Source organism: Trachurus trachurus, assembly GCF_905171665.1.
Source record: "Trachurus trachurus genome assembly, chromosome: 16".
Taxonomy (NCBI): Eukaryota; Metazoa; Chordata; class Actinopteri; order Carangiformes; family Carangidae; genus Trachurus; species Trachurus trachurus.
The window spans coordinates 22,111,310-22,124,917 of record NC_139902.1 but is presented as its reverse complement, the minus strand read 5'-3'; the positions used below and the strand labels follow the sequence as shown (position 1 = coordinate 22,124,917).

Below are 13,608 nucleotides of genomic sequence, written 5' to 3'. Positions count from 1 at the left end.
TTTTGATTTAAGACAGTTACCAATAAGCCAGTTAGTCCTGTTGAAACCTGATGAAAAAGGGTGGAAATCCTGTTTAAACTGGATACATCAGTGTAGTAGCTACAAGGTAGTTACATGTTTTTTTTAGCAGTTGCCAAACTCAAACCCAGAAAATCTAAAATCGAAGAATGCATGCTTCCCTACAATCGTGAGTGTGTTTGCATTGTATGTTGGCTCTGTGATAGACTTCTGACTTGTCCAGGGTGTGCCCTGCCCCACGCCCTGTGTCAGCTCCCCCACAACCATGCAAGACAATGGATGGATAAGATAGATAGATGGAGAAATGGCCTGCTCAGAAATCATGACTGGATGTTTGAAGTGAGAATGTACAGTATGCATCACTGAATGACATATGAAACATTGGATAAACAAAGTTTGTAAAAGATGGCTCAATTCCATCAAGCTCACCTAAATGGAATATAGTTAGTATATTAATGTCATAAATGACATCTGTGCTTTTGCTGCTGTGAAGAAATGTCACACCGGCTACTCTTCTGTGTCTCATCCAATTGCTTGGTGTGTAGACGTTGGTCATGACAGCAGTCATTCTCTTGGTCTTAGATTTTTGACAGTCTGAATTTTGCCGCAGGCACGGTACAGTGTGGGACCACTGTTGGACTGATGATGACAGATTTTATCACGTTTTTCCAATAACTGTTGACTTACTAACTGCCAAAGTTAAAGGTGCTTTTAGTCTAATGAAAACTACATTACTATCCGCTTAACAATTACCTCAGTATATTTATATTCTGTGGCGAGAGGGGGTGAGATTGACATGCAACAAAAAATGGTATCATCATGTTGGTCTGTCTTGTCAAACACAGCGCTCAACTCCAAAGCTGTTGTAGTATTGTGAGATAAAAAGGCTGTGTTGTGTAATTTTGGTGGTGTCATGCAAAATTACATATTTCTCATCATTTAGGTTCAAACTTGGCAAAGCCATGTGTGTTAGGAAAAAATGTCATAGATGACCTTGTAGCTAAAGTATCGGGAAAACCATTGCAAAAATTTCACTTTTTTTTCTTTATAGTTGACTTTCTGGAGATGTGGGGTTTAAGTAGGACACTGAGTATAATATAATGAGTGTGTTTCTTGGATGAACTTGTTTCTCACACTGGGAAAAATTATAATGAGAATAACTTACTCTTTCCTCTGTCTCCTGAATTTCTCTCCCTGCATCATAATGATGGAGTTTCTTGCATGTGCTGCTTGTTTCCCACCACATGTAAGGATATCTCTCTCATTCTATCTTTCTCTCTCTTTCTTTCAGTCTCCCCCTCTCTCTCTTCCTCTGTGTAGTTCCTGGCAGGGCTACAGTCTATTAAACACACAGACAGTGGGTTCTCCCCCGTGGGCTCATTAGTGAGCTGGCCCGCACGGCCTGGGGAATGCTGGAACAGACCATTCGACCGGTTCCCAGAGGGGTGCCAGAGGATTCATTATGTTGTCATGCTACGTAGTCCCTTGGTGTTGAATATACAATGTGATGTCCTATATTGGATTAATTGGTAGGTTACTTAAGCTATCAGTTATGATTAGAGTTCCCATATGACTGAATAGTGTCTCTCATTTTTGTGAAATGTTAGATAACTGTGGATCACAGCCTGACCATTGATACCTTGCAAATGTCAAAATCAAGATTTTCTGTTTGGTTCTGGTTTCTGCACATCAATATCAACAGTATTTTGCTGGTGCTTGTGGGAGTGCATATGTAAAGTCAGACTAGGTTCAGGTAAATCATTTCTTGAAACTAAAAATTATGAGAAAATAAAACATGGTTTAACACCTGAACTGACAGCCAGTGCTCTCTCATGTAGAGAGAATAACAATCTGGTCAGTTTGAATTAATGCCTATAATCGTCTAAAGTTATCGTCTAGATAGAAACCATTTCTGCAGCCTAATTCATATAATCAATAATCAACAAAAGAGCAAGAGGGATACCATGAAACATAGTGTATTTAGACATAACTTGTTAAATGAAACTTGCTTTGGGTCCATTGTAGATGACACAAGTTCATATTGACCTCAGCTTAGGTTGACTGTGAAGAAACAAACTAAAAACTTGAACAGGCACCATTAGTGTGGGTTGAGACTACGACCAATTTTAATTATTATATTCTGTCTTTTTTTTTAGGTCTCTTTTAAGTTTTGTATGTTCCATACATACACAAATGTGTGGAGCGCCCATGCAGTTATGTGTAACATTTGAAACAATTAAGTAGTGTCACAATGGTATTATCTATCACTCACACCCCTTCAAGAATTACCATGATAAATTGTCACAGTGAAAGTAATGTTTTAGCTGTTATTATGAACCTTTACCAGGAAATATAGTCAGCTCTATTTTATGAATAGGCTCCATTGTATCTCATATCTAGAGAGTAGTGTCTAAGTGATGTAACACAGTGAAACACAACAATAACCTGACAGAGGCAATCACTTCTGTTCCACTTCCTGTCTTTCTCCACAATGACTTTACTGGAAAAACTCATTTCCTCAGCCTCAGAGATTTCATTAGCATGGCCCCATTGTCTGAACACAAACAACTATTCTCTACTCAGGCAAAGGTGTGTGGGCACATGCAGTATACACATAAGCATACACACAAACACTAGCGCACCAACACTCGTATATTTTCACACATGCACACACGCAACCTCTCTCTCCCTTTTGTATTGAGGTGATGTTGAGAGCTAATCTAATTGCCAGTTTGTGATTGTGTTAGTTCATTGTTCAACTCTCCCTTTTGCTATATGACATTTTTCTGTAATTGAGTTTTTAATTTGTAAGTTAACAATGAGTTAGAGGATGCTATGCACATGATGTCATCACAGGATGGACAAGAAGAAAGTCATGTTGGGACACATAGCACTAGAGGGAACAGCACAGCAGGGAGGCACATGCACAGTGATGCAGCAAATAGAAGACACACACAACTTGACTGATCTGATTTTACTTCAATGGGTGAATGAACAAAACTTTATCGCCATGTGCAAACAAGAAGAGTCTTTGGGTAATACCCCATTGTGATGTCATCATGTGGAAAGGGGGTGACCACCTTTCCCAGTGTATAGACACTGGTCATGGTCTGAAAATAGGAAGATGAAAAGCTGGAGATCTGGTTGTAATGATGAGCTTGGCCTGACTGGACACGATGAAGGAGATGAGGTCACCATGATCCACCAGGATAAAAAGCACATAAGTGAAAGTTGGGGTCGGGGTCGCAGCAAGCGCAATGAAATGACATCTCACAGTGGGAGAGTGGGGAACAAATCGGATTTTAAAATACGATGAGGACAACTTGATTGGCTGGTTTAGATTGTGGCACGATCTGATTGGTTGCCAAACACCTGGAGTCAGGTGATTACCAGGAGTAGGGAGAGAGAGAGAGAGAAACAAGAGAATGGTGAACAGCATCCAGAAACGTAAGAGGTAGTCTCTATGACTGAACTTTCTCTAAGCTTCATTTTCAGCACATATACTGTATTTTAGAAAAGTATGTTGTTTCTGTTTACACTGTCTCTGCATGTTTCTCAGTGTCCACTTTCTCTTCCCTGTCCTTGTCCATTTAAAGACTATGCCACTGTAAACAAGGTTTTTTTTTCTGTTTTTTTTTTTTCCACGTCCTCTTTCAGGAAGCTTCTGAATATGGTTCCAAAAACATCTGTCATTATTTGGACCAGCAAAACTAGATAATCCATTTTTAATTGGCTTGAATATTTATATGCAAAAAAGGCTGTGTCTTTGTGACGCTGTATTATAGGTTTAGCATTACACTCTACAAGTGTTTTAAGAGTTTCTGCTAAATCTATCAAGTGTCAGTTTGTCAATGCCAATTTAAATTCATAATTTCAGTAAATAATAAATTCTTGAACTCGCTGGGGTTACTGCACCATAGTGAATAAACAGTGAATGATTCAAATGTGTTTATGTGTCCGTCTTACAGGATGATCCCACGGTTCATCATATGGTTGCAAAAATCATAGAGAACATCTCCACCACTGTTTCTGGCTCCACCCACCACCTGGTTACTACAGACATCGGCTCCGCCCTGTGGTACCTGTTCACTCACTCCACTGTGGAGGCCGTCAGAGTAACGGCGATCTCTGTAAGTTCACACACATGAAAATACACACTGAACACAGGCATGTGTAAGTATGACTGTGTACATATATGTAAAGCTACATGATAATGACTTGTTGCACATGCAATAACTTAGCTTTACATGTACATTGATTAACAGCAGAATTTGATATCCATGTCCATGTGCAGATTTGGTGCTCCATGTTATGCAACATTGCAGTTTAACATGAGCAACAACATCGAGTGCAACATGACATTACAGGGACTGCAAACACATAATCTGTGAATGATATACATTACCTGTGTGTATATGTGTGTGTTTACAGTCTCTTTCTAGGCTGGCCCGGGTGGTCCCAGCCGTCTTCTTGGCAGTGATTGACACATCTGGCTCCGTGGCCATCTTGGAGAGCGTGGGTGCAGCAGGAGCCAGGGTCCAGCAGCACTTGCTCACTGCGATGGCCTCTGCCTTAGTTGCCTCACAAATCCAAACACACCGTGTCACACAGAGCAAGGTATGTGTCTTCCAAAAGCAAATACAGACGCAGTTTACATATCAAACCTCAAAGCAAACAAAAATATTGTTTCGGTGTTATAATTTATTGATATCACTACAGAGAAAGTTCTACAGATTTGTGCGTCACATCAGTGCTGAGCCGGGTTCGACTTTTAGAGACATTTATGTGGAGAATATCACTAATAAGGAAGGTTTTGCACGAGGGATGAAAACACTCGTAGACTGTAACATCAGGAACAAAATAAACTTCAAATCTGTAAAACCTGTATGTCATACTTACTCTCTCACTCTTTCACTTCCCTCCTCTCTCTCTGCCTCTCTCTCTTCCATACAGTTCATGAACTAATGCTGAACTGTGCATGAACTAATTTGTCAGGAATTACTTATTTAATTTTTTATAAGACAGCTCATGTAGTGTGTATGTGAAGTGCTAATCTTGGTAAGGCAGAGGGGCTAAAATTGATTTGAAGGTTTTTTACTTGGAGTCTAGCATTGGTAATTGACTCTGAACTGAATTGATTTGCATTGAGCATTTCCAATTTAACACCAGAATACAAACTTAGTACTTCAACTCTACTCTAATTATACACTGATATGCATTCACCCCCCTACCAACCCCCCTTCCCCCACCCCTGGCACAAAGACAGACAGTCCAAGAGTTTGTTTACACAGAACTCTGTCTGTTAGTGTGTGTGTGTGTGTGTGTGTGTGTGTGTGTGTGTGTGTGTGTGTGTGTGTGTGTGTGTGTGTGTGTGTGTGTGTGTGTGTGTGTGTGTGTGTGTGTGTGTGTGTGTGTGTGTGTGTGTGTGTGTCCACAAATGCACATACACTAATTTGTAGTGTGTGTGTCAGTATCTGGGCTAATTGGCTGAATGAAAGCGCTGCAGCCTTCTACTTCAGCAAAGCATTATGGGTAGTGGGGAGGGACTTATCAGCTAGGCACACACTACTGGGCTTTGAAATTAATTAACTTGGTGTGTTGCCCCATAAACATTCATGTATGCACATTCTCTCACATTAACTCTCAAACACTCATGCACAGACATACACAGCCAGTAGTGTATGGTGTTGGTGATAATGATAATAGTAATGAATGCTGGCCAGTCTATTTTTTTCCCCCCAACCAGTTACTGCTGCTGAATTTATGCTGAGTGAATGAGCGTCTGAAGTAGCTGTAGGCACACAAGTTTGTGTGAGGATGTGTGTGTGTGTGCAGGTAGAGTCTGAGCTGATTAAGTTTTGGTCTGATAGTTTGAAGCATTTTCAGAAATTTATGTTTTTTTTTTCTCTTCACCTTAGGGAAAATGTTTCATGAAATCATTTCTTATTTTTGTGCATATGTCATTTGGATACAGTGCAGTAAAATCTTAGAATATGATAAACTCAGTTGTGTTCAGTGTAGAAACATTTTTCTCTCCATACACATGATACAAGGAAAAGTGTAATACAACAGCTTATCCAGCACCTTTTTCTTTGTTTTCCTCCCACCAACAAACCCACATCACCCTCTCTCTCCAGCCCCTGACATAATAAACCAAGACAGTGTACACAAATAAAATCACAAAAATAGACATGAAAACAACATTTGGAAAATACAAATGCAACCTAACCAAATATCCAAACATCCACATGGCTGACTTGTATTTGAATTGCAAAGTAAAGCATTTTGGATTGTACACCAGCAGAAACACATAACTAGTCTCAAGAAGACTTGTACTTTATTCATTCGTGTTTGTGTCTTGTAGGATTTGGTGTTGAAGGTGCTGCGCTGTCTCGAGAGTCCATCCACAGTAACAAGAGCCAAAGCATTACTACTACTGCTGCTACTAATACAGGACAACTCGCACATACTACTTTACTGCTGTCAGCACAGGTAAATAAATTCACACTCACACATATGCACACACAGGCGTGCCTCACATATAGAGACGAGTGAAAGCCTGTACTACAATCCAACCAAATAAATGTGCTGGATGTAAATTAGTTTTATTGTGTTAACTGGGCAACAACTAGAAGATTTTCATCACTTACTTTGACTAAGTATTTATTTATAAAATGGATGAGATGAAGTGAAATTCTCTTACAGCCTTCTGACATGGCAAACATTATTAAGGTTTGTCTGCAACTGTGTGCTCTTACAATAACCAGTTGTGAGAGATCAGTGTTTGATCTATCCTCTATACCATGGAGGACTGTGTTTGAAATAGTATTTGATTTTTGCTAATAAAAACACTCTTTTTACTCGTATGATAACAAATGAGGGTGATGTGTGTCTTTAACTGTTATCTTACCGCATAGCTCAGTGCACTGCGATTTGGACCAGTGAGGATTACTTATAACCCCACTCAGTCTGTCAGACCACTGGCTAATTAGTTTCTGCAGTTGCTCACACATAGACTGAACTGTCAGAGAACAAACAAATAGCATTTGTGAATTCCTTATCAGGGTGGGATTCCCCTTTAATTATTCAGCTGTAGCTTTCACTGTGTGTTCTCTGATTCAGTGACGATGTCACTAAAATTAAAATCCTTCTTCAGTACATGGTGTGTTGGGGGAAAAAAATTAAGTTTTTGCAGTTGTTCATTTTATAGTTATTGGCATGTGTACTAGTTGCCACAACAACTAATCAACCTAATTGCATTATGCATTTGTAAAATATTTAGAGCATTTTTTTATGGTCAAATCTTGTTTTATCTAGATAAGAGAGTGACTGGTGGGATTAAGTAGACTCTGGCAGAGGACTGCAGTGGAGGAGATGGTCCTTCAGTGTGGCTTAGACACATTTGTGTTCACACAGCAAAAGGAAAGTGGACGTGTGGCCCAGACACCCTCCACATGTGGTCTGAGTGATCAGATCTCAAATGTGTCCTGAATACATCTCGGTGCATTCACACCTGCACTTAGAACCGACCACTTGAGATTAAATTAAACTGGGATGGATGGTGATACAACGTCTGAACAGGGTCAATGAATTTAGACCTTTTTGCTGACACTTCAAATTTACGTCAGTTTCCTCCCACTTCTCTTGATCATCTTTAAAATGTTGTGTTGAAACAACAACAACAATAACAACCAGAATTGTAGGATTTTTTTTTTTACTGAAGATAGAGAGAAAATTTGTTGATTTTCACATTCAACCAAATTAGCTTGGCTATGTTATGCCACAAACTCAAAGATTAATTTCATTATTAAACCAATAAATTTCATCATACAGCCCATACATCGAGTAATTTGTCCTGAGGCAAATGTGTTGCATTCAGCACAGTTATCTGTTATTTAAAGCAGACTGCCTTTTGAAAGGAGGCTTCTTCAAAAAAAAAAAGTCTGCCTGGGGTTGTTGGCAGGCGGTTGCACTCTGTGTAACCTTTGAGTTAACTAGCACAGCAGCCGTGGGAATGATAATACTGTATGAATGTATGTACCCTGGACATCCAGTTTATGCTGCTGCATATTGTAACTTTACTGGAACTTCAAATGGTTCATTAGAGCTGGTTGTCCTGTGTTTCACCCCACACTAACTTGCAGTGCAGCTGTGAATGTGCATTGCTCATATAATCAGATGCATATGCATGATATATACACCCAGTTCCCTTGGTAATTTATGACCAGTTGGTATTCCAGTTTGATGCCCTAGATTACTGACATATGGATGATTATAAATGTCTCTATCCACGTGTCTTCGCTGCCTTTTTTTCTTTCTTTTTGAAATGCTTCTCTTTTCAGTCTCAGACTCTGCTTTCTCTGCTATGGCTGTCTTGCATTTTACACATGTGAACTGCCAGGTCAGATTTTCCATTAAATAGTGGGGGTAAGAGAAGTAAAAGAAGAGATCAAATACCAATCATTTCCCTTACAATTGTTTTTACTCCCCAACTAAAACCCATCAGGTCAAAGGGTCGAATCAGCCATGACACCACGGTTTTGTCTGCCGGTCTCATTCATAAACACAGTATCTCAGTTACTCCTTTAATTCCTTAAAATTTGATACAATTTATTAGGTCATAGTTAAAGGTTGCAGTGATCTCACTAAACACGGTTTTGGCCTTCTAAATGTCATATCTTAAGACCACCCTGAGGGGATGTCTTCAGATTTACACTTGTACTCAAGCATGAACTCAGAGGTAGAAATTGTAGGTCTGAGTAAATAAATTCTGTGAAAGACTCAATCCCCAAAAGAAATACACAACTCTATATTTATGTAATTTTAGGGTGTTACAGTGAATCAGTCACCAACAACTCTGGACCACTATTGAATCTTGCAGGATTTGGTTTCAGCACATTTTTACATGAAAAACACCAGCTTCTATTCGATCTATAATAGAAACTCTCATCAGTGTTTTGTTTGACCTCAAATAATCTTTTCAGCTTTTGATCTTTTTCACAATATCGGTCTACTGATCGTTGATCACATGATCAGAGGAGAGGCTCCAAAACTCTCCTCCAATTGGCTGATTTGTCCAGAGCTTTTGGTGATATTCTGGCGTATACTCCTCAACTGTGATACAGAAATGGTACAGTATGTGGCAGAAAATGGAAATGTAGCAGCAAAACTGCCTCATTTAGGATTTTCTTTTTTTATTGGACCATTCTTCCTTTTTTAACATAAACTCCTTTTACACATGACCCTAAAACAGAAATAGGGTGTTTTTATTTCTCACTTCCCGTTCAACTCTTTTCCTCTGTCTGCCTGTCTTTTACTTTCACATACATTTTATTTCTCTCCTCTCACTTGCTCTCCCTCTATTCACTGTGCTGGAGCTGTCAGAGTTGACCTGCCTGTCTCTCTCCCACCGAGCACTCTGGATGATTCAACCACACGCACAAACACACGCGTCTTTGCCTCAGTCCTGCTCTCGCCCAGACACGTTGTGTTTAATTAGCTCCTCAGTGGTGTGAAAATGTGTGTGTGTTCGTGTATTTGTTATTGTCTATATGAGATAAACTTGTGCAGGCCTCACTGAGGAAGTGTCAAGATTGCCATTGGGAGTGGTGTGAGATGGCTTTCAACAGACTCAGTCACACACACACACACACACACACACACACACACACACACACACACACACACACACACACACACACACACACACACACACACACACACACACACACACACACACACACACACACACACACACACACACACACAGCCAGGGCAGGCCACTTGTAGGTCAGTTGTGTGTGACTACTTTGTGAGTCTCCCACAGTGACTGACAGAGAGGTTGCAAGTTTGTCTCTGTTTAGCACTCTGGAAAAAAATGACTGCAAGACTAACAGAGGAACACAGAGACACAAGTCTAGCAGGGAGACAAATTGGCAGACAGACATGAAGAAGGCGAAGGGCTGGGTAGAGAGACAGACAGGTCAATAACTACAGACGTACAGGGAAGGTAGACTGATAAGCATTTTGTGTTGATGTTGGAAAATAAATATAATTGAGACTAGTGAGTTAATTAAACACAGTGACTTTCTCTTCAACAGACTTTTTTAAGAGATATATCTTGAAAATAAATAAAATAAAACAACATTTAGATTGATGGCCACAAAATATGATATAATAACTTTCCTTACCTTTGTGACTAGCACTATTAACAGAGCTCAAGGTTACTCTGTAGGTATATATTAATAATACCCAAGTTAGGATTTGTTTTTTTTGTTTTTCTTCTCTTTTTTGCAACACTAAAGGGGAAATTGGAAAAACAAAATGCTTTGGATCCCTAAAATAGTAATGATAATGTCAGATACATTTAACCATAACACTAGATTGTAAATCTTAGCTGCATCATTATCAGGCAGAATAGTGCATGATTCCCAAACCCTCTGCACGATTGCCACTGTAAATCTTGGAATCAATATTTGTCGACTAATCTGACCTCTCAGGATCTCTCTGCATGTGTCTGCATTAATTTCTGCTTCTGCTTATGTGAGTCCTGATACACACACATGTGAGTGTATGTGTGTCAGTAATGAATATCAGTTAACAGTGCGGTAACCTTTCTGTTCTGCTCTGAATTTGTGAATAGAATATTATTGATTACTGTTCAATACATGGAGTCTGATGAGAATGAAAATTTTCTCTAACTGTGAGCCTATCTGTCTGTATCTCTCTTGCCCAGAGTCATTGCCCTGTCTTTTTTTCTTTTGCACCCTGTCAAAATCTTACTTTTTACTGACTGAAATCATTTTTACTAATGAGTCGTAGAGTAGAGAAAAAAAAAATCCATGCCTTCATGATGCATTGATGTTGTCATAATACTACATACAGAACTGAAAATAAGTTGTCTTTTCTACTGTATGACTGTGTGTCCCTTCCTTAGACTTGTGATGTACCTGGAGAGAGACCTGCGCAAAACCCGACCTCTCAGAGAGAACCCCGGTCAATCAGGATACTTGTCTCAGTGCCTGGACTTGCTGATTGCATATCTGAGCAGAACTGTGCCACGGATACTGGGTACAGACAGATACATGTGTATTTTTAGGATTCTATAAAACCATTCAGAGAATTTCAGCTTAATGGGAAAATGTTAATGTGTTTGCTTGAAGTATAAAAAAAACAAAAAAAAACTCAGACATGCTTTATGCTTTTGTACGTAACCCATTACCTTATCTTATATCCCCTTGTCTTGTCTCCTGTCCTCTCTCTAGAGGACGTCTTGTGTGCATTAAGAGATGTGATCGGGAGGAGACACCCATCTACAGCTCAGAGCAGACAGCTAAAACACACTTTGCCTACCATGTCTGTGGTGCTGGAACTTCTGTCATCACAGGTAAGAAGGACCAAAAAAGGAATACTTTTCCATTTTAATGTTCTAGCAGTATTGTTTGCAAGGTTATCCACACAGACCTTCTTATAAATTACCAATGCATATCGTTAACATTGAACACAGCCTTGTCCATCTGTTTTGCAAGTCAATTATTTCATTAACCAAACATTTTTAGTCCTTGCATTGAAGGCCAGGTGGGTGAGCCTGGTAACAAATATATAATGAGTTGATAGACCATTTGAATTTGTGTATAGAGGCATTCAAGACAATAATGTAACACTGCTCTCTTCTGTTAAGTTTGACCATTTTGCTCCCATCGTGCCATCGTCTTCTCACAGGTCTTTCGATCTCAAATTGTGACTGAAGAGTTTGTGGCTCAAGTTGGATTGCTGCTTGTAAGTGTCTGCTAATACTGACTACTTGTTTTATTGTGGACTAGTTGTCGGTCTTCACATGAGAATGATTGTCTTACAAATACGTTAAAACTATGATGCTCTAAGACATTTTGAATCTTAACATCGTTGACGTGTTAAAACATACAGTGACATCCCCACAGGATTAGGCCAGTAGAACAATTAGCCTAACGTAAAAACAACTGATTTCCATCGCAGCACATTTATATTTTGTAGTGAAACAGAAAGGCTAACTGAAACACATAGCAGCACATGGTGATAAGTACATGACTGAGCTTAGCTAGGTGTGACGCAGTAAAATTATCATCATTGCAAAGCATTTTTTTAATGGGATGTGTAATTTTTATGCTCTCTTTCTCAGAACTATATCACCTCTCTAGAGTCCAGTGAAACAAATCTGGCCAGTGCTGTGGGTGAGTTACTTTTTCAATTACTGCACTTGTTAGTGCACTTTCATCACATTTCATACAATTAGTGTTGTCTTTTCTCTCATATTATAATAATGATATTAATTATCAATCATATTATATTAACAGATTCTTGAATGTTAGACTTAATTCTACATCTGCTGTTTTTCCCTTTGAACTGAATTTTACAGTATGTTTTCTTCACCTGATCTAATTAGGACTCAAAGAAATGAATGAAGCCTGCAAAAGCCCATACCTTTTAACAAATGATGTTTATTTGTTAGGGCTACATTTCAACACCTTTGGTTCATATGAAAAAATATTGATAAATGGATGAAAAGAAGAGAAACAGATACACAGTGTACATCCTTGAAGAGAGAGACGTGGCATTGAAAGTCAAATGTGTTGTGCACAAGGCAAGTTCAGGGTACATGGTCAGCCACAGCGCTCTGCATCTGTGGGAGCTGAGGGGGCTGTAAAATCAACCATACTCCAGCTGCTTATTCATCATTGGAAAAAGACCCAGATGTCTGTGCAGGGGATTCAATTTCTGGTCACCCTGTGGGTCACCCTAGTAGAGCTGAATGATATTTGAATCCCTCTAGGTGCAGCTGTATGTGAGGAGATGATTAGGACAACTTTGTCCATTGTGGAAGTGCTGAGTCAGCACCAGGGTCTCATCACCCCACACCGTAGAGCTGTAAGTATGCAGCGGACTTTCTGTCTGACTCACTGTCTGTCTACCTGATACACAGTGTTTGTAAATGTTTATGTCTGTCGGTCTGTTTCAGGGTCATTAGCTACTTGTCTGTCTGTCTGACTCATTTTTAAATGTTTTATTAAGTAATAATATAGAACAGTTATCCTGTGATTGTTCAACATCACTATATTACTTCTGACAGGACTTTGGAGAAAAGTTGTCATCATCCTGGTATTCTTAGAAATGTAATGCATTAGCTGATTTGCTGTGATAGAACACTTGAGAAAACAATGGAGGGATATAAAAACTGTCAGATTAATGTTCATGTCTCCATGAATGTCACCCATTTTTGTCCATTTCTTATATTGGTCCTCTGTTTGATATTCACTGTGTGTCTTCTAGTCTGCTAAACCTGTCCATTAGTGATGAGAGGACACAGGGTCAACCTGTGGGCTAATAGGCAAGACACTAATCAACTATTGAACCAACAGGGCCGCATCAGATCTGTGTGTGTGTGTGTGTGTGTGTGTGTATGTGTGTCTGTATGTCTGTGTCTGTGTCTGTGATTGTGCATGAGTGTTTGTGTGTGCGTATGTGTATGTGGTGTATGTGCATGTGGGACAATGAGATTGTGTTTAATGACTATTGACGTATGGAAGTGGAGAGCAGCAGGAAGCAGACAGGATG

General features: G+C 39.4%; 1 protein-coding gene across 1 annotated transcript in view; it reads left to right on the top strand.

The window, feature by feature from the left end:
- ulk4 (unc-51 like kinase 4) overlaps positions 1–13,608 on the top strand; it is a gene marked incomplete at both ends in the record, with an annotated part of 69,140 nt that overhangs the window by 22,523 nt on the left and 33,009 nt on the right. The window contains 8 exons of the mRNA XM_083990312.1: positions 3,987–4,148; positions 4,450–4,635; positions 6,383–6,510; positions 10,955–11,088; positions 11,283–11,404; positions 11,740–11,796; positions 12,176–12,227; positions 12,827–12,921. Coding sequence (XP_083846438.1) covers positions 3,987–4,148; positions 4,450–4,635; positions 6,383–6,510; positions 10,955–11,088; positions 11,283–11,404; positions 11,740–11,796; positions 12,176–12,227; positions 12,827–12,921 — 936 coding nt within the window. The remainder of the gene's footprint in view (positions 1–3,986; positions 4,149–4,449; positions 4,636–6,382; positions 6,511–10,954; positions 11,089–11,282; positions 11,405–11,739; positions 11,797–12,175; positions 12,228–12,826; positions 12,922–13,608) is intronic.